The sequence below is a fragment of the Primulina huaijiensis genome, chromosome 5 (assembly GCF_012295235.1).
Source record: "Primulina huaijiensis isolate GDHJ02 chromosome 5, ASM1229523v2, whole genome shotgun sequence".
NCBI classification, from domain to species: Eukaryota; Viridiplantae; Streptophyta; class Magnoliopsida; order Lamiales; family Gesneriaceae; genus Primulina; species Primulina huaijiensis.
Genome location: NC_133310.1, coordinates 4,079,608 through 4,102,986, shown reverse-complemented (window position 1 = coordinate 4,102,986; position 23,379 = coordinate 4,079,608). Strand labels below are relative to the sequence as shown.

Here is a 23,379-nt window from a genome sequence, read left to right as displayed (position 1 = left end):
GCTCGTACGAAAGTCCATAAAAATACCGAATAAAAGAAAATTCACACTTGGAATTAAATTAAAAAATATATTAAATACATTAAATTTTAAAATCTCTATATTTAAAGATTAAAAAATATATAAAATACATTAAGAAAATATTTTTATTTTTAAAATCTATATTTAAAGATGTGAATTTTCAAAAAATCCCAAATCCAATTAATTAAAAATACAAAGAAACAGATATATATAATATTCAAAATTCGTACTATACAACTCACTGGTCTTTGGCTCAAGTAGTACCAAATATAACGTGTCGATACCCCCAACCTCCACGTCTGATTGTAATTAAAAAAAATTATTATTATGTAAGATATATCATGAACAATTCAAGTAATCTCTTTTGTAGACGACGTGATAGATTTTTATTAGATGAATTGATTTGATCTAAAATTATCACGAAAAGTAATATTTTTTTTAACATAAAACTAAACTTTTTCATGATTTCGGATCGAAATCTATCTCATAAATTAATATATGAATAAATTCCGACACATACAAAGTTGAATGGGAAAAATTGTATACGATGACAAAGTTGACAAATAGATGAAATAATAAAAATTTAAGTGTTTGAAAATACAATTAAAGTCTCATATTAGATTTAGAAATATATGAGGAAGACTGTGAGTTTTAAGTTGGAATTCTTGAGATTTTAGGCCCAAAATGGATAAGAATCATACAATTGTGGAGATATGTGATTTTCATTGTACAACAAGTGATAACACAACCATAGTCGAGATCGAGCCATATGGGTGAATCATCGGATACTCAAACAAAAGAGGTGAGAGCTCCAAGTAAATCTGGGATGAGATCGAGGCAGTTGGTGCTCTAAAGATTTCATGTAAGGCATACGCTCTCAACACAATAGATTGTAGTGGCATCAAGAATGGATTGATAGGATTGAGGGGATGTCCGAACCGTGAAAAGAATGGAGGTCATTTGTTTGAGATGAAGACTACTTGGAATACAACCAAAGTCTCACATTGGAGATATATATATGAGGAAGACCGTGAACGGAAGATAACTTCATTGGTATGAGGTTTTTTTGGTAAAGTAAAAAAGTCAAATTCATGAGAATTTTTGCCCAAAGTTGACATACTATTGTGAAAATATATAGCTTCCTTTCTACAACATAATAATTTTAAAATTGAATCTTTTATGTTAAAAAAATTTGGAAACATTAGTAGCATAATAAATAGTTATTCATTTATGAAGTAAAGTTTGTTTGAAGCAATTATGGAGTTTTTGTGTGTGTTATTCATTTGGACACTGCCACGTACTCAGTGTCCGTTGTTTTTTTATCACGTTTTAAAGCATTTTCGAAAACTAATTTATTTTGAAGTATTTTTGAAATATTTTTTAATTTTTAAATTAATAAAAAAAAACTATTTATGATTATAATATTTTATGTACAAGCTAAGTTTAAATTGCATGTATTTTTATTAAGTATTACTCGTTATTCACGGTTTATGCATGTTGAGTCATTAGACTCACTAGACTTGATCGATGCAGATGACGTAGTTGAGGACACGGGAGGCGGTGATCAGTGAGCAGGCTCGGACTACTGACAATGAAAACCCGAGGACCTTGTAGTTCACGAGTTTTATTATGCACATTTTATAACTATTTACTCTATTTTTATTGCACTGATTTTCGTGACTAGTAAGTTAATATTTTTATTGGACTTTTTCAAATTATGGTGTATGTTTTTAAATTAAGGATTTTATAGTTTTGGCATTTAAATAATAGAGTTTTATAATAAATTTTATTTTAGCACGAGTGGTGACCATGAAACACGTACAAAGATCACTCAATCCCCTCTCTCTCTCTCTCTATATATATATATGTATATATATATATGTATATATGTATATATATATATTTGTGTGTATATCATGCGATATCTTTCCCTGAAACGCGTAAAAAGACATGAAATACAATAATCTAAAAGCTAGTCAATTCCAAAACAAACTGAGATGTTTGTATATGTAACGTACCCCATTGTACAAAAATAATGTAATATGAGTACAACAAATATCAAGTTCAGTTGTCATGTTTCCAGATATCCTATTCGTATCGAATAATGGTCGGACTATGTGTTATATCCAGTTTTGTGCAACCCATGATACGAATCCCTCACCAACATTGCATGAGTTTGATTCCGAGTGCTCCTCAACAGAGCCGCGCCGATTTTCTTTGTTGGACTTCTGATAATGCTATCATTCTTTAGAAATCGTTGGAAAAATCACCTCCATGCAAGTATCTTCAACCTGTCAAACAAATTATATGCGTTTCATGAATGTTGAAGAGTGATCGGATGATAAAAAAAAAATCGTCTGGATTCTCTCTACTATACAAGACATGCCATACAAATTTAAAAAATTAACGGACCTAGTGCCCCAACCCACAATCCAAGTATAGTTTCCAATGCAAGTCTCAAATTATGTTCGGCTTGAAATAGAACAATTGAAAATAGGTCAGCCCCCAAGTCTTCCGTGAAAATATCAGTAATTTGCCCCCAAGATGGTAGAACAAAGTGATGATTATCTTGTTCATTACGACATCCATACAAAACATGATGTAGATTTTCGAGATGCTTCATCACTTCCATAGCCAGAGTTTGCATTGGATTCAACATTACGATGTCTTATATTTCTATACGACAAGCCGTTTGCAAGACATTTTTTCATATAAGCAAATATCCTCAAGGCAAACCCCCGATATCCAACAACAAATAACATATCAGGTCAGGTGATAGTAAAATATATAAGTTTGTCAACAAGTCCACAATACTTTGATGATTCCTTGAACGTTTCTCCATCTGTGGTTAAGAAATCAGAGTGAACATTCATATGAATGATATCAGGCTTACATCCAAGTAGTCCAGTCTCTTGTAAAAGGTCAAGTGCATGATAGAACAACTCCAGATGTGCTAGCTCTATCTATCCGAAGAAGGTATCTAGGTCATCCGATGTCTATGGTCACAAAATGTCATCTTTGACTTCTTCTAAACCAGTAATATACTATCAGGAAAAAGAAAATCAACACAAAAAACTAGTATCACTGCTCTGTACGAACTACGACAAACAAGTATGGAGTGATTTGGATGGCAATGGCGAAAACCAACAATCATAACCCAGATGAATTTTGTCGAAGTATGCAAGGTCTTTTGTTTCAGACCATAAATAGCTTTCTCAAGCTCGCAACCATCTCTCCCTGAGCACATATCCTGGAGGTAGTTCCATGCACACATTATGATATAAGAAGGAATCACTCACATCTAGTTGAAACATGGATCATTCGTTATCCACTCCAATAAGGAGGAAGAGTACCACACAAAGTCCCGAATTTGTAATTGTTTAAGTTGGTCCCGATCAATGTTAATAAGACAACATATTATTCAAATTATTAATTTAATTTAGTAACAAATAGTCTCGATGGACCATTGATCGAACCAGAACACAACTAAAGAAGTTTTTTTAAAAATCTACTAGAAAAATTATAAAATCTATCCCCTAATAAAATCTAACACGTAAAGCTTTCAATGTATAATACAAGACAACATAGGTATATTTTGATTATTTTCTAATATAAAAATATTCTCTAACAATGAATAACGTTAACTGGATAGCTTGTAGTAAGCAACAACAAGAAGCTTTTATTCCAGCAAATGGAATTGGCTATATGCATCGTCCTATGTCATTATGCTATAACCCCATCTATGTCCTAATCTAAATTTAAATGAATTTTTTCATCCCTCTGGCCCGGTTAGAATGAATATTTGCCGTGGTCTAGCGTCGCCTAACTGAGACATTATTGGTCGCCTAAGATAATGTCCTATTTTAAATGTGTCTCTTGAATTTTTCCTTCAATAAACACAACCCCAACTTTCTCTCTAATATTTTCATTTCTTACGATGTCCATCCTTGTATTCTCGCATATCTACCATAACATATCTGCGACTCTCATCTTTTACTTGTGAGCTCAATTTATGGCTCAACATTCAGCTTCTTATAACATAACAGGTCTATCTACCGTTTTATAAAACTTTCCTTTAAGCTATGTAGATACCTTATGATCCCATAGAACATCTGAAGTCTTACTCCATATCAATCGTACCACTTGTATTCTATGTAAACATCTCTACCAAACCCTTCATCTTTTCACAAAGTCGATCCTTGGTACTTATAGCTCCGTCTTTTTACAAAGTCGATCCTAGGTACTTATAGCTCTCCATTACAGATATCTCGTCATCTCTTATCTTTCTAAAACCTTTCACTTCCCGTGTTCCCCCAAGATTCGAGCTTGGCATTTACTCGTTCACATGTCTCGTCTATCAAGACAAAGTCATCTACAACATCATGCACCATGGTAACATTCTTGATGTGTCAAGTGAGTTCATCCATGACTAGTGTAAAAAAAAAAAAGCATTGTGGTAAACAGTAAAGTTTTTAAACAAACATTAAAAGACACACCTTATCTAATTCCGCGGATCATTATCCTAAATAACAGGATAACAATTAAATCTGGACCGTAGCCAAATCTCATCGGTGAAAATAATACAATTTGAATCATACAAAATCCACCCCTTGGCTCCAAAAAAATTTTGGGAAACACTAATATATGCTCAATTTCAAACCAACAATCTAGTAATATCAAACTAAATTACGTCATTCTAGATACTTAGGCCCAAATTTTAAATTTTGGCATCCGTATAATTTAAGTTTACTATTTGCATTTCTTCTAATTTCTTCAGAGGCCTTTATCGGTAAAAAATTCATAAGGCAAAACCATATGAGACCCCAACCTTTTTCTAAATTACCCTTTCTAGCTGAATCTATTCTTGTGCAACTTCTTGTCAGTCTTAACATTTGAATCTCATTTATCTGTTAGATACTTAGTTTTTTCGCAACCCAAACGCTCATAGCAAGATTGAATAAAATTCCATACCTTTTCATGGTATGTAGCACCTAAAATACATATGCCTTGGGAATATATGTTAATTAAAAAAAATTAAACTACAAAGACCCAAGGCAAATAGAAAATTTGAAGACATATTACAAAGCAGGAATACATTTTTCTAACCACAGAAAATGGTGATTCATTTACCATAGGCTTCAATTAATCGTCTTTTTTTCCTTTCTTTTTTTTGTTTCATGCAAGGCACTGTGTTAATTTTATTTATTCACATATATAATGATATATAACTATGAGGTCGAATGAGCAACCTACAAAAAGATTAAACCTTACATGAAAAATGCAAATTCTTCATGTAAAGCATTCATGTCGTTGGCCGTGTTACAGTGGACGAACCCCGTCCCACTGGGATAATATTATGGAGTCCCTCCACCAATTCTTCCTCCACAATGGAATCTGCAAAAGGAGTTTAATAAAGAACTTGGATAAAGTAGATCATAAATACTTAAAAGGAAACATATTTCAACTCATAACACAAAATTACACTTCACCTGTGACATCTTCCCCAACCTGAGACCCAGAAATCCCAATGCAAGAGTACAATGAATTCTCATCTATCTTCAACTGCTGATACGCTACATATACATCTTCAACAGTAGCAGCTTCATATAGTGAAGTGAGATCTTTGATGCAAGATATATCCTGGCAAATGTATAAAAGTGGATTTTCTTAAGAGGGAAAAAAAGTACGGAATTGCTAGAAAACCGGAAAGTTTTATGTTGGGGAAGGCTGCAAATACCGCAATTAATTTCCTATGAATTGTTACCTTCATTGGGACAGATGTCGACTGCAAGTGAGCCATCAATCCTAACCAATAAGCATTCGACTTGATTTCAGCTTCATGCCGCATTAGCAGTGTCCGTCTTGCCTGTAAATGAATAAGAGTTAACGAGGTGAAAAACAACCATCCATTTGGAATAACGGCACCGTCCAATCACACACAGGGAGTACAACGCCTGGGGGATTTTTTTCCCAAATAATCAGGGTCAAAGGTGAGGTAGGTAGGCATATGAAAGTGAAATTATGCAGTTTACCAGTGTTTATAGACAGTTTCAAGGTGCCTTCGGATACCATAAACATGCAATCCTATATATTTTAACACTATATGCCACACGGAAGGCTCATTTCAAAAATTAATCGTTTTTTTATCTGATAATTTCACATTCCGAATAAAAACTTATACAGGGCGTTCCGTCATTGTCGTAGGTCCCATGGGGGTTGTAAGTGCAGCCAACCCCCTATTAAAGATAGGGCAGAAGAAGAAAAAATCATCACACCGTGTGACCATAATTTATGCTTTAGTCTAATCATCAGAACAACTAAATGGACATTTCTTGAGCTTAGGGCTGTTAAAATCCATGATAAACACTTGCTAATAAACAATTTCAATGGTCATTATTGCCATATTGTGCTGTTAAATTTAAGGTTCACTTACAATCGCTAGTGAGTAGTCATGATTTCAAAAAAAAGAAAGAAAAGAAAGAAAAGAAACACTTTCTATTGTTAGCAAGTCACCAAAAAATTGAGTTGTTTTTCATTCCTGAAAAGGAACATACATGGAAATGACACTGAATTAGCCAACTAGCACACACAAGGCCGTTCATATATAAATACAGAGAGAAAACTAACAATAACACCTGGTTGATGCATTTGCTTTACTACCAGGGATCTGGAAGATAAAATAATGTATTGCCATTGACCCTGGACTCTTAATATGCGCAAGGATGACAGCAACTTTAACCTTATGTTAAAAGCATAAATACTATCGTTGGTCCACTTCCGACAAATTCCACTATAACACTGGAAAAAGTGATTACGGTACTAGTGCCAGGGAGTCATAGGTTTAAAACTCCTAATGTGCAAATCCTTATATAATTCATTAGGTTGTCCGTATTTGTTGCTCCATACCAAATCATCAAGCACATTTATAACTTTGATGTTGATTCCAAGCATATATTTGCCTTGGTTTACAACTTGTACATGAGGCAAGCATACTTTTCTTGAGACGCCTCCCATAAGATTGAACTTTAAGAACTGGTAGTTGCTAACGAAAATCGATACAACTTACATTACAAAACAAGGCAACCGTGTAATAAATCCATAGGCGTCAAGTATATGGTACAATTAACAGTGTCAAAATTACTAAATCTCAACCAATTGAAAAGTAAAAGATTGAAAATTTTAAGAACCAACTCAATACTCATGATCATTTAAGAAGTAACTTACTCTATCCAATTCCCTTGGAGCAATTTGGTTGCTGTGCAGACCTCTGAGGACACTTTTGCAAGCATCAACAGCTTTATGCACCTGTGTACGTTGTTAAGTTGTTAAAAAAAAGATAGAAAGGTAATTCCAGTGGACATGAAAAATCTGTATGGGTGATTATACAGAAGAAATAAGCACCTTTCCAGGGGTTGATGTCACAGATATCACATACCACCCAAGCTTCAACCAGTCAAATAGGTTTAATTCAAATGACACATCATACGTCAATCCAAGAGAATCCCTAACGGTTGTAAAGAGTCTGTGCAAAGAGACAGAAAATTACCAATAGCAACAATAGTTCTCAACCGCAAGCCATTACTAATTAACATGAGAATTGAACCTAAAGCCTTGTATATAAGTATTCTTAAGGAAAACATGACTAGTGCCCTTTTGGCATAGGCATTTACGGTACCATAAATATTACCTCGAATTTATGACCTCTGCCAGAAGTCCCAATGTAACAGCAAAAAATAATTGGTGACCCCGCAGTTTCCCTTGCACACCCTTTTTAGCATTCTCAGACTCTCCAGATTGTAGATCAAAATTTACATGTTCATCTGGAAAACAAACCACTAGTGAATATTCTGGTGTATGCCTTACGATAAACCAATATTTCAATTATCATGGTATACTTGAAAACTTTCAAAAACTACCATATCACGGTGCTGCACAAGTGGAAAAATCTAGTACGAGAAGAGTTATCAAATGGAAAAAAATTCGGTCTAGATCCCAATTTATCATTAGCACTTTAATTGAGATTTCAATTTTATAGTGAATGACGCTTTCACATCCTTTTTGGCTACAACATGGCTTGTTTTATCATATTACCTACGTGGAAACAGAAACCAAGCAACTTACAGAAAACATTTACACACCCAGAAACCACTTAATTTTTAGTGAAAAAAATTCTCTAAATACCTTTCACAACCAAACAAGAAATTTTTTTTAACATCAACAAGGCAAAAGCTTAAAAAGCAACTAAACCTTTTTTTTCCTAAAGCAACTTATCTTTTCCGCACATATAGAAACCTAATACACCCCCAAATTTTCGGTAGTAGCAGAGATGGTTATTGTCACAGAACTGAATGACATTAGCCAAGCTCAAAATATTCAGTAGAATGAATTTTTTCCTTTAAGAAACAGTGACATGGAGAGACATAGATCAAACAAAGTGGGAGGACAGAAGCTCTCCGCAGTTTTGACTTTTCAAAATGGATGAACATATGCTTCTTGTTAGAAGGTAAATCCGAGTCAAAAAGGGGTTGGCTACCACAAACAAAAAAAGTACAACTAGAAACTAGTATCACCAAAATGCAAATTACATTGGATAACTCATGCCGAAACAGATGCCTTAGATGATGCCCATGCCACTACTATAAATGAATGGGGAACACATATAGTCCATTATCCCAAATAACTCACCAAATGTAGCAGAATTGCAAAGTGAATCTCGCAGATTCTTTCCATCAAAAGTTAAACCCCATCGATCCGGGGCAGGGCCTGCAATGTATGCACATGCTCGCTCATCTGTGTCCTCCAAAAACACCTGAGAAGAATGCACTAATAAAACATGCAGGATAGGCACAAACCAGAACATCATCAAGGAGAAAATTCTCGATTTCACCAACAAAAACTTAAAAGATTGGATACCAAATGACAATAAGTACTGGAAAAACAAATTTATAAAATAACTACAAAGAAAAAAGCATGAGAGGACATTCAACGAAGGCATACTTAAGTCGGCCCATATGCAAAGGCAAATGACTCAAAGGGTTCAATTCAATCACTTCTCTATAATTAGATGACAACATTCATTCATAAGATGAATTACGCAAGTGGGAATATGAAAAGGAAATTTTCAACCATAAGAATTATCACAATACCAAATAGCATAGATGTGACACCATAATTAGATAGATACTTCAATATTAAAATTCTCCCTCAGGTTAAACATCAAGATGTAACTTTTAGAGATCAACTTGGATGCACACAAAGGCCTTAACAAAGATTTGCCAGCGACAATGCTTCTTCAACTGATAGAAGAAGATAACAGTAAATGATCAAAATGGACAATGCCATCCCATATGGAGGAAACATGGACAGAACACAATGACCACGTTCTTTCCCAAAAACACACAAAAACACATACACAATGAACATGTGCATTTTTGTACGAAGCAGTCTAGGCGGTCGTCATGAAAGTTAGCGAGTGATAGGAACTCAAAGTCTTGCTATTGCTAGTGGAAGCATAAACAAAGTGTATACCCATAATCTCCTCCAAAACATGCTAAACTATAAGTCATAAAGTGAAGACAAAAGCCATAAATCAAAAACGCCAACATTGTCTAGATCTATACAAAAAGATGCCTCCAAGGGCTATAAATTCTCATTTGTCACTTACACGTATATGACGATTATTTATTTACATAGGTAAATTAAGCAAGTTGGATTATAAAATAACATAAATCATTTCACAAATAATTAAAGATAACAGAACAATGAATGACATAGAGGTCGTAAACATCAAACTACATCAATATAAATTTGATAATAGAAAATCCAAGACATCATAAAGTTATGTCTGTACTTGTTGATGCTGCCAATCTGAAGCATGTTGTCGAAATATGATTGGGTGGTAGTGTTGCGCTCTCTCAAGACCTTTTGTTTCTTTTACCGTACCTAGGTACTCCAAAATACAAGACTCGATATCCTCTTCTGAGAAGTCTCCAACAATACTCACCTAACAAATGGACGAAAAGTCAAAATTCTATAAGATGATTGTCACTTTGGTATTCTAGGTTTCAAAATGACATTCAACTAAATTTATTAAGTTAACAAAGGAAGATACAAAAATGTATACCTCCATATTGTCACAAACAAATTGATTCATCACTGCATCTTTCACTTTTGCAAGTGTTAACAGTTGTAATGAATTTGGTGTGGGCTCAACAAACCGTTCATCTCCATTCAGCATAGAGAGCATGAGCTTGTGGGCAGTTGAGCGCTCTAAGCTTTTAGGAATAGAGCGGTAATAAGATAGATATAACTGCTTTGCTCTATCAAATGCGTCATCCAGCCAAACATTATGCTGCAAAAATATGAAGTTCTTTCAAACTCATGACAAGACTGAGAACGTCCATAGATTGATCAACTGTCAGTCTATTAATCCAACTTGACTGCATTCAGAATAAATTCGTAATCATCTTCTGGGGAAAAGATGTCCACATTATTTTTAGCAAAACTTCTGCTCTTGGTTTCAATTCACAGCAGCATCTCCTAGTTCAAGATCAAAGGTATACAAAAACCATATTTGACACACTACGGAAGCTGCAAAATACAGATCCTGCCCTCTGACGTTCAAAAAACAGCTCAAAAATCTCAATTGAATCTCCTCATGGAGGTTTTTCTTGATGGTTTTTTTTTTTTTTTTTTTTTTTTTTGAGGGAGGAGGATATCAGAAAATGAGATTGGTGAGAGCAAAGACAACTAAAAAATAATTACCTGGCAGCTACATGACTTGTCAAATAACACAAGAGACTGTGTCATCTACACATATATGATTTTATTTAAGATTCATATACCGCAGAAAACTTCAAGATTACCTCAAGTACCATATGCAGTAACTGGAAAGCAGCACGCATCCCACCATCTCTTAAAGTAAAACGGAACTCCATGCATATAAATTCCTCAGTTGACTCCAGAGAGCAATTTATCAGGTGGTTCACACAGAAAAGTTCTACCTGGAAATAAATATCATAGATAAAGTTACTTACAAGAACTGTGACCAGGAATCTCAAAATGCTTTCGTTGAAGGGAGACAAATTTTAGACTGCGGACTTATAGCGAATGAACTGCTAGAAGAGGGGAGAAGAAAGAAAAAGAGAGGATGGGTCTTGAAGGTGGATTTCGAAAAGGCTTACGACAATGTGAACTGGGATTTTTTGGATTTTGTTTTGATGAAAAATGGGTTTGGAAGAAGATGGAGATCTTGGATAAAAGGATGTGTGTCAAATGTTTCATTTTCTGTTATGATCAATGGGAGGCCGAGAGGTAAGTTTAGGGCATTCAAAGGGCTTAGACAAGGAGACCCATTGTCTCCTTTTTTGTTCAACTTGGTAGTAGATGTGTTGGGAAGATTGATTGATAAAGCCAAGGAAAGGGGATCGAAGTTGGTAGAGACAAGATAGAGATATCACATATTCAGTTTGCGAATGACACACTTTTCTTTGTGCAAAATGAGGATCATATCAGGTTCTTGGTGCAAGTGGTGAGATCGTTTTGTGAAATGTCTGGCTTAAAAATCAATTGGGAAAAGAGTGCTTTATTGGGTATCCACCGTGAACAAGGAGATGTTGAATTATCGGCACAACAAGTGGGGTATGGTAAGGAGATATGGCCTATTAAGTACTTGGGAGTGCCTTTGGGTGGTAATCCGTTACAAGCTTCTTTCTAGGATCCCATTGTGGCTAAGATGTCGAAAAAATTGGCAACTTGGAAGAAAGCTTTTTTGTCAAGAGATGGAAGATTGACATTGATATTATCGGTTTTGAATTCTATTCCGATATATTATATGTCTTTATTTAAAGTGCCTAAAGGTATAGCGGAATCAATGGAGAAGATTTCAAGAAACTTTTTATGGGATGGAGCGGATGGAGATGTTCATTGCCACTTGGTTGCGTGTGATCATGTGATAAACCGAAGGATAAAGGAGGATTGGGTGTTGGGAATATTATATTGAGAAACAAGGCCTTGCTAGGAAAGTGGTGGTGGAGATTTTTTGTGGAAGATGGGACATTGTGGAAGAAAATAATTGTGAGTAAATATGGGTTACAAGAAAATGGGTGGGATGCAAGGTTGGCAATAAACGTCACGTACATGTGCCCATGGAAGTTTATTTCCCGAGTATACCCGACTTTTAAACATAGAGTCATATTTAAGGTGAGAGGAGGTAACAAGGTTAGAGGATAGATGGTGGGAGGATTCTTCTTTTAAAGATCTTTTTCCAGCATTATTTCAGTTATCATCAATTCACAATCTGTCTATATCATATTTTGTCCGTTTTGATAATGTCACATCTACCCAATCCTAGGATTTTCATTTTAGAAGGGCTGTGAGGGACGAGGAGATTGCTCAGTTGTCCGAGTTTTTAGGGGTTTTAGATTCGGTTAGGTTGGTTGAAGGGGTAGAAGATTTTCTTCAGTGGCGAGGGGATTCGTCGGGTATTTTCTCAGTTAGATCATTCTATGAGTCTTTCTTCCCACATACTCGTTTTCCAGTTTTTCCCCTATTCCATGTTATTTGGAAAGTTCCAGTTCCAAAAAAGATCCATCTATTTTCTTGGACAGCATCTTTGGGTAAGCTACCGACCTCGGAGATGATTCAAAAAAGATGGCCCACGACTGCTTTGTGCCCAAACTGGTGTGTGCTATGTAGAAATGAAACAGAGACTCAGGATCATATGCTCATTCATTGTCCATTCTCAACATCATTGTGGTCTAGAGCTTTGAAAGAGCTTCGGTTGGTTTGGGTGATGCCTAAGTCCAAAAAGGATTTATTCTGTATGGATTTGGGACAACTAACTGGTACCAGGGGAAGAATTTTTTGGCACGTGGTTGTTCATTGCATATGTTGGACGGTATGGCTGGAAAGGAATAGAAGAATTTTCGAGGACAACGAAGAATCTACAGAGAATTGCTGGGAAAAAATAAAGATCAACATTGCAATGTGGATTGGCAATCATCACGATTTTAAGAATGTTTCGATTTTAGATTTATTGAGAAATTGGGAATATGTGTATCATTAAGACACATTTGATGTTGTGTGTTTCATAATGTGGACCACTTCCACTGTTGTACTCTTACTTAATTTATTATTAATAAAATACGTTTCTTATAAAAAAAATATCGGGGAAAAAACAGATTATAGATTACAAAAAGGAGAAAAATAAAAATTAAATGGTGTGTTATGTCACCTGTTCACGTGAAAAATTGCCCACACGACCTCCCTCACTCAGTGTACGAACACCTACAATAACAGCTCCTTTGGCTTCAGAATTTTCAGCTGCTCGTCCACCACCAACTATGAGGCGCATGACACCACTATTAGCTTCATTTTTGGATACCTGGTAGCAAGACAACAAGAATCATATGTAAGAGTGATTATGAAAACGGTAACTGGACCTACAAGTAAAGATGTTTGTTCTCCAAATAGCTATGGTGCAGGATAATAACTTGAGACTACAGCACATGACCAGCATGAGTGAGGAAGGACAATAGCTAAGAGTGGAGACTACAGCTTAAGACCAGTATCAACATTCTTCTCCACTGAACATGTCATCATAGCCATAGATTAGGAAATATGACAAAGTATTTCACCAAATGCGTTTAATAGGACCAAATGATGAGAAAGGTGAAGGCCTAGAACAGCATATGGACCAGACTTCATAAGAGTTTAAGAACAACACAGGGTCATTACACCTTTAGTTTAAAATTGACATGAAAAACAACTGCTTCACTGGAAGAATCACATTCTAATTTTTCACCATCAAAGAAATGAAACATATCCACAAATTTGGTTCAAAATGCTCAGTCCAAATAAAGTTATGACTCGAAGTGGCCAAAAAAGTAGGATTAGCAAAGCCTTGCAGCTTGCAATTTTCAATTTCAGACCTTTATGCTTGGGTAAAACAAGATAGATGGAACTAGGTGTTTCCAAATACAAATCAGATACATTTACATTAACAAACCAGTCCAACAACAATATGCTGGGGGAAGAACACCTTTAGTGATAATTTATCCAAGTAACAGTTTTTTGAACACCCTTGAAAGACAACATCAACATCTACCATGTGACTATTAAGAATAAGAACAAAATCTTCTGGCAAATCCAAATGAACATCAAATTGATTCACCTTGTAATTTACAGGAATTCCATTTGAAAGACGCCGTTGGACTATCCCTGTTTCCTCATCATATATCTTTGATACTTTTTCTTGGTCAACAGGAATGAAGGATGGCTGCTGCAGAAACCTTAATTCCTGCAACTGTTCTGCTGATATCAGTTCTTTTGGAATCTCAAGCTGCAAAAGTGAAAACGAATCCTCAAGTTAGTACTCAATTTAAGAGAATTGGGGGACTAAAAAAATTCTCTTCTAATGGTATTCAACAAAAAAAAAATGGGTAAGGAACAGGAGCGGTGATAATAAAGAAATCTAGAAAAGTGGCAAGAACTCGTATGAACATAAGCTCTTGTTTTTTTTTTATTGGAACTATAATATATTCGTTAAATAGAAGTTAAAAGTAAAAAAGACGTACAAGAGATCCGCAAAACATGAAAAAGGACAAGAAAAATCCTAGTCAACTCAAACACAAATAAAACTTCAACTTCTCACTGATCTGAAATCGAGAAGTGTTTAAAATCTTTTTTTTTATAAGAAACGTTATTTTATTAATGATATGATAAGAACTAAGTACATCAGTGGACTAGTTGTCCACTATCATCATGAAGTACATAATATCACAGCTGTATTAATGATACACATAATCTCAATCTCGCAACATATCTAATATGGAGACATTCTTGAAGTCATCATGATTGATGATCCACATAGCAACTTTGATCTTGATTTTTTTCCAGCAATGTTTTACAGTTTCTTCCTTATCATAAAAAATTCTTCTATTTCTTTCCAGCCATACTATCTAGCATATGCAATGAACCACGACTTGCCAAAAAATTCTTCCCCTCGTACCGGTTAGCTGTCCTAAAGCCATTAAGAACCCTCGTTGACTTCGGCATCACCCAAACCAATCGAAGCTCTTTCAAAGCTCTAACCCACAATCCGGTCGTGAATGGACAATGGATGAGCATATGATCATGAGTGTTCCCTATCCAACTGGATGCAACTTCACCGTAAAAAATCCGTCTGTTCCGCTCTAACCATACTGACCAGCAAATACAGTGTACTATTACAGTATTACTGTCCAAAAAGTTCTACCTCTCTTACCGAGCTTGCGTCCAAGATCTGCCACAAAAAGCTCGGCCAATGATCTCGGGACTACCCATACCAAATTCATTTCCTCCAAAGCTTTGAACCACAGAATACTCGTGAAAGAACACTGAATAAACATATGATCCTGATTCTCAACCTTCTTTTGACACAAAAAAAACACAAATTATGGCACAGAGCACACAAAGACCATTTCTTTTGCATCATATCACAAGTGGGCAATTTACACAGTTCTGCAGTAGACGAGAATATTTGAACCTTAGATGGGATAGGGCTTTTAAAGAACGCGAGCAGAGGGAAATCCCTAATCGGAGAGAAAGACTAACATAATGATTCGGAGGAGAAAAATTCTAAAAGATCCCCAACTCACACCCCAGGTATCTTCAACCCCCTCAACCAATCAGTCACTCTCTAAAGATCCTAACAAAGAGCTTAGTTCGTTCACTTCCTCATCCCTCAAATCTATCCGCAGATGCAAATACCAAGATATAGGAGCAGAGGAATAATTCTCCAACTGGACGAAATTATAAATAGCTTCATTATGAACCAATTAAAGTTGGAATAAATTAGGATAAAGCTCCTTAAAGGAAGAAACCCCCCACCACATATCTTCCCAAAATCTTATCCTATTACCCCCTCTAACCACCACCCTCAAAGACCGATAAACTTCCACGGACTTCGAAAAGTACCATATCTCGCTAGACCTGCATCCTAACCATTGTCATGTATACCGTATTTGCTAACAATAATTTTCTTCCAAAGCAGCTTGTCCTCAAGAAAGCCCCTCCACCACCACTTCCCCAGCAGGGCCCTGTTCCTTATACAATTTTACCAACACTTAAACCTCCTCTTTCTTTCAGTTTACAAACCGATTCCCACGTTACTATGTGACAATGTGAATCTCCCTTAGCTCCATCCCATAAAAAATCTCTCATAATTTTTTCCATGATCTCCGTTATACCCCTAGGCACCCTAAATAGTGACATGAAATACATTGGTAGCGCATTCAACAACGCAAAAATCAAAGCTAATCTTCCCCCCTTAGAAATATATGTTTTCTTCCAACTTGCCAATTTCTTAGCCATCTTAGACAACACGGGTTCTCAAAACGACATTTTCATCGGGTTTCAGCCAGTGAAACCCCGGATATGTTATTGGGCAACTTTCCTTCCCACGACCAATTTCTCGAGCTAACTGAAACTCTTCTTCTTCTCCTCAATTAATGCCTAACAGGACACTTTTTCCTTATTGATCTTTAATCTTGATATCTGAAAGAAAGCGTTTAAGACCTCTACCAAAGATCTCAAATGACTTGCATCTTTGACAAAGAACAGAGTGTCGTCCGCAAACTGAATGTGTGACACCTCTACTCGCTCTCTTCCCACTTCCAAACCCCGAATGAGATTCAAAGCCTTAGCCTTATCAATCAATCTGCTCAGCACGTCTACTACCAAATTAAACAGGAAAGGTGAAAGTGGATCACCTTGCCTGAGTCCTTTCTCACACTTAAATTTACTTCTAGGCCTTAATAAGAATTGAGAATAAAACGGTAGAAACACAACCTCAAATCCACTTACGTCATCTCTCTCCAAATATTTTTTTCAATATAACATAATCCAAAAAAACCCCACTCCACATTATCAGACGTTTTCTTGAAGTCGACTTTATAAGCCTGTCCTTTTTTTTACACCTCAACTCCTCCACCACCTCATTAGCTATAAGGCAACATTAAAGAATCTGTCTTATTTCTATAAAAGCACTTTGATTTTCTACTATAGTGTTGGGTAAAACTTTCTTCAATCTGTTGGTTAAGACCTTTGCAATAATCTTACACAAACTTGTTGCCAGACTGATTGGCATAAAATCTTTCACCTTGACGGAACCTTGTTTATTCGGTATCAAGCAAATGTGTCTCATTAGTAATACCATTTACAACACCACCTCAAAGAATTGATCAAAAACCTTCATTAGATCATCTTCAACAACACTCCTGAAAAAAGCCAATGTCAAGCCATTTGGGCCAAGGGCTTTTCACTCTCAACACGGCTTTTTTAATCTCATCCTCTAAAAAAAAGTCTCTCCAACTCAACTCCCTCCTCACCATCGATAGAGCACCATTCCACTCCTTTTATTCCCCAACCCATCTTCCCAGAATCACTGTAAAGTTTTCTGAAGAACTCTATTATGGACGACTCAATCTGCTCGTTCTATGATGATACCGACATATCCACCACCTCTTATTTAACAATGGTTGATCTGTTCCTACAATGATGAATGAAAAATTTTTGTATTATGATCCCCTTCACACAACCATTTCACTTTCGCCTTTTGAGTATCAATCTGATTTCTTCGGCATGCTAGCTATTCTATTGCACATTTGATCTCATTTCTCTCGATTGTTAGCTCCTCTAACCCCTTTCCCTCTAGTTCTTGCTCATCCAAATGCCTCATTTTATTTTCCAATTCAGCCGATCTCATTCCAACGTTTCAAAGACCTCTTTATTCCAATGTAAAATCTCAATTTGTCCAACATGCGACAAATAAAGGATGCCCTCATGTTCAACCAAATATATTTTGCATTCAACAACGGTGGGCCACACAACTCCAGCTCCCTAATCAGCGAATCAAAACACCTCATGCTTGTAGTTAAGCTCTACTACTCAATTTTTCATTTAACGATCTCACCACATTAAAATCCCCCGCCAAACACCATTCTTCCCCACAAATTATTCTCAGACCTGCCAGTTCATCCCAAAAAGTATGCATCTCCCTCGGTTTACAAGGCCCGTATACTGCTGTAAACCAGCATCTATTTCCATCCGCTTTCTCAATTTGTATTGATAAGCTCTCGTTTAAAATTAGAAGCCTTTTTAAATCTATTTAAAAAACAAAAGATAATCTATTTCTGAAGAGTGGACGATCCATCTATTTAAAAAACAAGAAATAATCTATTTCTGAAGAGCGGACGATCCACTCTTTCTCATCATGTTCACACGTTCATAACATACCAAAAAAAAAAAACAACTATATGACTATTAATAATAAAAACCTCTGGCTCCGCCTCTATGGGTTCCTTCAAACCAGCTTCTATAACAGCCACAATCTCTTCCGGTGTTAACTTGAATTCAGTTTCCCCACATCCATCAATATGCACTTTCTTTGGAACACAAGCAACAATTGCAGCTGGGAGTGGTGCATATGGTTTTCCAAAATCCGAGATGAATTCCAACATCTTTGCACCAATGGAATTAACCTAATACACCAACAAGGGTCAAGAAAAACATCAGCCATGCTATTAAAATATTGGCAGCATAACCAAATGAGTTTCATGTTTCATCATTCCAAATTCATTTCAGATTCATAGAAGGATTTATTTCATTTTCTTTTCTGCGAACTGTGTTCTTAATTTTCTGCTGTCTGGATTTATAGTTGATGTGTATAAACGACCTCATTATATAAATAATTGAAATGGTAGTGTATCCTTTATCAATGATTTCCGTTTTTTTAAGATATCTATTATTTCTTCCATCAAACAGACAAGGGAGTATTGTTTGAAATGAGAAGAGCCAATCAAAATAAGTGCAAGAAGGTATGTTCGAGGATCCATAACACACACATACAAGGAAACATAAGTCATGCCATCAAGACGGTGCCAGTCCGACCAAATAAGGAGTGAATCATAATTTTATATGTTCAAATTAATGTAAGGCTGCTTCTCGATGAACGTATTTAAATTTGAAGAAAAATTAAAACCAAAGCATTTGAAAATCAGTTGATCTAAAATGATAGATCATCCATTCGATATCCTTTTAAAATGCATACAAAAATGTATTGGAAGATAATATGGAATTAAAATGTCTAACTAAAATCTTTGGCCAAAACATACATGATGGATTTTAGTTAAGAATTTATAATCAGTTACGATGTGGCATCGGAAAATGATGACGGTGACACCGAAAATGATGACGTGTTATCGAAAATTGCTTACATGATATCTGACATTGCTGATGTCATGTCAGGATTCCGGTGAAAAAGAACTAAAATTGAAATAAAGAAGTACAAATTAGAGCGCTAAGACCGTAAGTTGACCAAAAATATGACAAAAAATGATAACATGCAAGTTACAGGATAAAAAATATTACTTCTTTCCCATAGGTTTTAAAAGAAACATATTTGTGTATGTGTGGGTCTTTTGGCACTTACAAACACTATTTTATTCTCGCTACATATAGAAAGATTGTACACCAAAGATGGGCAACTTCTTTGACAACACATTTTCACACTCTTTTTATTGATAAGTTGAACACATTATCATACTTCATCATCATGCAAAGCCAAAATTCTAAAGAGTCACCATCAGAGGAAAGGAAGTGCACTAGGACATCTGGAGAATTACCTCGTCAAGGGTTACAGTACCAGCAATTGCAACCAAACTCTCATGTCCTTGTCTTTGATCCATTACAGTATGACCAAGTGCATCACTTTCCATCGTAAAATCTAAGTTATCTACTGATGATACATTGTCAATCATAGCTGCCAATTGTTCGCTGTCTTTTAATAAAGCATCTAGACTAGATAACGGGCCAATTTGCCATTTGTAACGCCAAACTCTTTAAGCCTTCTAACCTAAAATGCAAGATATGAAAAACAGAACAACCATATGAATAATATCATACAGAATTAAAGCCAAAACAACGGAAAACAAAATATATACAGTTATTGACATCTTATTTCAATTTTAGGCCACGGCTTTCTCAAAAAAATTTAAATACAAAGTGGAGGGTAGACAGGACTATGTGGCTTGTCTTCATGGACTTGTTCTATAAAACAAACATACCTCCTGCACAGCAACTTTGATTGCATTTTGCCAGTTTTGAGGTTCCGCGGTCACCGTAAGAGTGGTAACGGTACAACCTTCTCTACCAGAATCACTATGGTCTAACTCCACTGAGGTAAATGGGGGATTTGAACTCTAGAAAACACATCAAATAAGCAATTAAAGCTTAAATAACACCAAAACCATGTGAATTAGACCAACTATTATTTGGAAAAAAAATGCTTATAAGAGAATTTCATAGACCCAAAAGCCAAGCAAATCTAGGCATGCCTACATTCTCCAATTGTATATTATGGCAACCCAAATATAGATGCACATAATATAGCGGTGAGGGTAAAAATGCCATAAACATTTTTTTTATAGAAAACTAAACTTTATTATAACAATAGAAGGGTTTACAATAGAAGCGGGTGAGTAATCCGCAAAACGCCTGACAAGGGAAATCGGAAAAACACTAATCATAAGCCATCGAGCCCAGCTTTGATTCTTTGAGAAAATACTGTCAGATTGACTTTGCATGGTCTTTATAGTTTCAATCACTACTTCTGTAAGGCCCGAGATTATATCATTTTAATCCGAGATTATTTAATTTATGAATTTTTGGAATGATGAATTAGATTCCACGGTTTTTGTAATTAATTAGGATTGAAATTGAATTAAAAGATTGAGCGGGGGCCGATTTGCAAATAGTGAAAAGTTGAGGGACTAAAGTGCAATTATGGGATTTGAGGACACTTGTCTTCACCATGCTTATATATGTTAAAATCCTTCAATCCATTCAGCATGTCCAGAGGAGAAAACCGAGGTAGCCATAAGAGATTTTCAAAATTTCCTTCGAAGACAAGAATTCTGATTTTACAAGATCTAACCGTCAGAATTTGAATCCGAACACAGTACCGAATTCCTCTCATCGACAGCTACAACTGGACGTAAGTTTTATTGAGTTCTGTTATCATTTGAAAATATGATATTGGAGGAATTGTTATTTGATCTGTATATGGTGTTCTTGAGATACTAGACATCGTAGAATCGAAGTCAGATCGAAGAACAAGTTGATTTTGGAATTGTTATGATTTTATAATTTTATCGATTGAAATTGAACAGATTTGGATTATGGATTGATTACAGATTGTAACGGATATGGGTTATGGTTTGTAATTGATATATGTTGTTATTGTATTGACGGGGATATCGGGATTGTGCCGTTATGCCGTTGATTTGAATTAAATTCAGATTGATCAGATTCGGTATTGAATTGTGAATGGAATGTTGATATTGCTATTCTCGATATGTCATTTCAGATTTACAGAGACAGTCTTGAGTTCAACACTTATATTGCTTCAGACCGAGACTACGAAAGAAAGGTATAAGTCAATGTCGAACCTGGGAGAATGACTCGAGTTAGATATAACTTGAGTTTCCCTAAACCACATACTTATTATTATTATATGCATTGATTTGAATTGATATGCTTGTTCTATTGAGTTATAGAAAGCGTGATTAGACGATTGGTCTTGTGACAGAGGTGCCAGACGGTGATAGAGTAGTCACTGGCCCATTGCACATTGTCACAGAGGAGTTATTGGCGGAGGTGCCAAAGTCTTTGACGGATAGGTCAAGACACTTGATGTTTGGTTTATATCGATGTTTGATTAGGAGTGGATTTACTTCTATTACTGAGATTCGATATAGTATGCCAACGTCTGGAAACCGGGATCCCTAGACTAGGAATGAGTCTCGTCTGAGCTGTAGAGTCACGAGTTATTTACAGTTTTATATCGATTTATGTTTTCAGATTTAATACATGTGATTGATATTTGTTTCATGCTTTTATATCGATTATATGATTGCATGTTTTGTTGATTTATACTGGGATGTATTTCTCACCGGAATTATCCGGCTGTTGTCGTGTTTTTATGTGTGCATGGCAACAGGTGGGACAGGATCGGGGTCAGGAAGAAGATGAGAGAGATCGTGATTAGAGTGGAGACTTCGGACTTTGATGTATATAGGGTTTGGAACACTTGACATTTAGTTGTTACACCTTAGTTTGAGTTTGATGTTTGTTGTACAAGACTTGTACTATTATACTGATATGTATAATTAGATTGATTCCATTACGTTCCGCACTATATAAAAAAAAAAAAAATATTGTAGACCCATATTAATTACATTGATCCAATTATCCCAATGACGATTAAGAAGATGATTAGCGTCCGGGTCCCCACAACAGTTGGTATCAGAGCGATAGATCCTTTAGATTGAGATTGGAGCTAGTGAGCGGGGTAGAATGTGTTTTCTTTCCTGTTTTTGATTGCTAGCATGATTTTTTGCCTTAATACATGTTTACCTGAATTATCTGATTTTGATATGGTGATATGTATTCTTGAAATGGATCAGAACCGATTCTTTATCAGAGGTAAGATGCTCAGAAAGGGACTGAGACATATTTATTATGTGATTTCTAACCCTTGTGATAATCAGGTATGCCTCCTCGAAGAATCCCAGAACAGGGCAGTACCTCTGCAAATCCGATGGATGTGACAGCAACACCAATGGAAACCTTGCTGAAGAGATTTCAGTCGTTCCATCCACCGACTCTGAAGGGTACTGAGACTTCAGTTGATTGCGAGAGTTGGTTAGATGACATTGAGATGTTGTTTGACTCTTTGGACTACATTGATGAGCGGAGAGTGAAACTGATAGGACACCAGTTGCATGATGTTGCCAAGAACTGGTGGATTACGACCAAGAGGGCCTTGGAGCAACGAGGTACGCCTATTACCTGGAATGTCTTCAGAACCGAATTCTATCAGATATTCTTCCATGTGTCATACAGAAAGGATAAAGGTGCTGAGTTTGCGAATCTGAGACAATGGCAGTTGAACATTGAGGAATATGTGTCTAAATTCTCTACACTACTGAGATTTGCTCCACATGTGGCCGAGAATGAAGAAGCGGTGGCTGATCAGTTTATCAATGGCTTGAATCCGGAGATATTTACATTGGTGAACACTGGGCGACCAAACAACTTTGCTGACGCCCTGAACAGAGCAAAGGGAGCAAAAGCTGGTCTGATGAGACAGAGAGTAGCTTTATATGTTGCCCCAGCACCGAGACCACAGCAACCCCCTCCCAGATTTGAGAGTGGTAGCAGCAGTGGTGGAAAGAAGGACTATTTGAAAGCCAGAGGAAGACAATTTAAGAAGTCTGGCAGCAGTTCTTCCAGTTCCAGTGGCTCGAGACAGACTGGTCA

At 36.0% G+C, this 23,379-nt stretch overlaps 1 protein-coding gene across 1 annotated transcript in view; it reads right to left on the bottom strand.

The window, feature by feature from the left end:
- Positions 1–1,978: 1,978 nt before the first annotated feature.
- Positions 1,979–23,379, bottom strand: part of LOC140976446 (stromal processing peptidase, chloroplastic-like) — a 32,154-nt gene continuing 10,753 nt past the window's right edge. The window contains 17 exon segments of the mRNA XM_073440598.1: positions 1,979–2,309; positions 5,290–5,412; positions 5,508–5,658; positions 5,783–5,884; positions 7,243–7,323; positions 7,420–7,540; positions 7,706–7,838; positions 8,704–8,827; positions 9,869–10,021; positions 10,142–10,369; positions 10,884–11,021; positions 13,253–13,402; positions 14,192–14,359; positions 18,336–18,539; positions 19,683–19,859; positions 19,862–19,912; positions 20,124–20,258. Coding sequence (XP_073296699.1) covers positions 5,321–5,412; positions 5,508–5,658; positions 5,783–5,884; positions 7,243–7,323; positions 7,420–7,540; positions 7,706–7,838; positions 8,704–8,827; positions 9,869–10,021; positions 10,142–10,369; positions 10,884–11,021; positions 13,253–13,402; positions 14,192–14,359; positions 18,336–18,539; positions 19,683–19,859; positions 19,862–19,912; positions 20,124–20,258 — 2,208 coding nt within the window. The 3' untranslated portion in view covers positions 1,979–2,309; positions 5,290–5,320.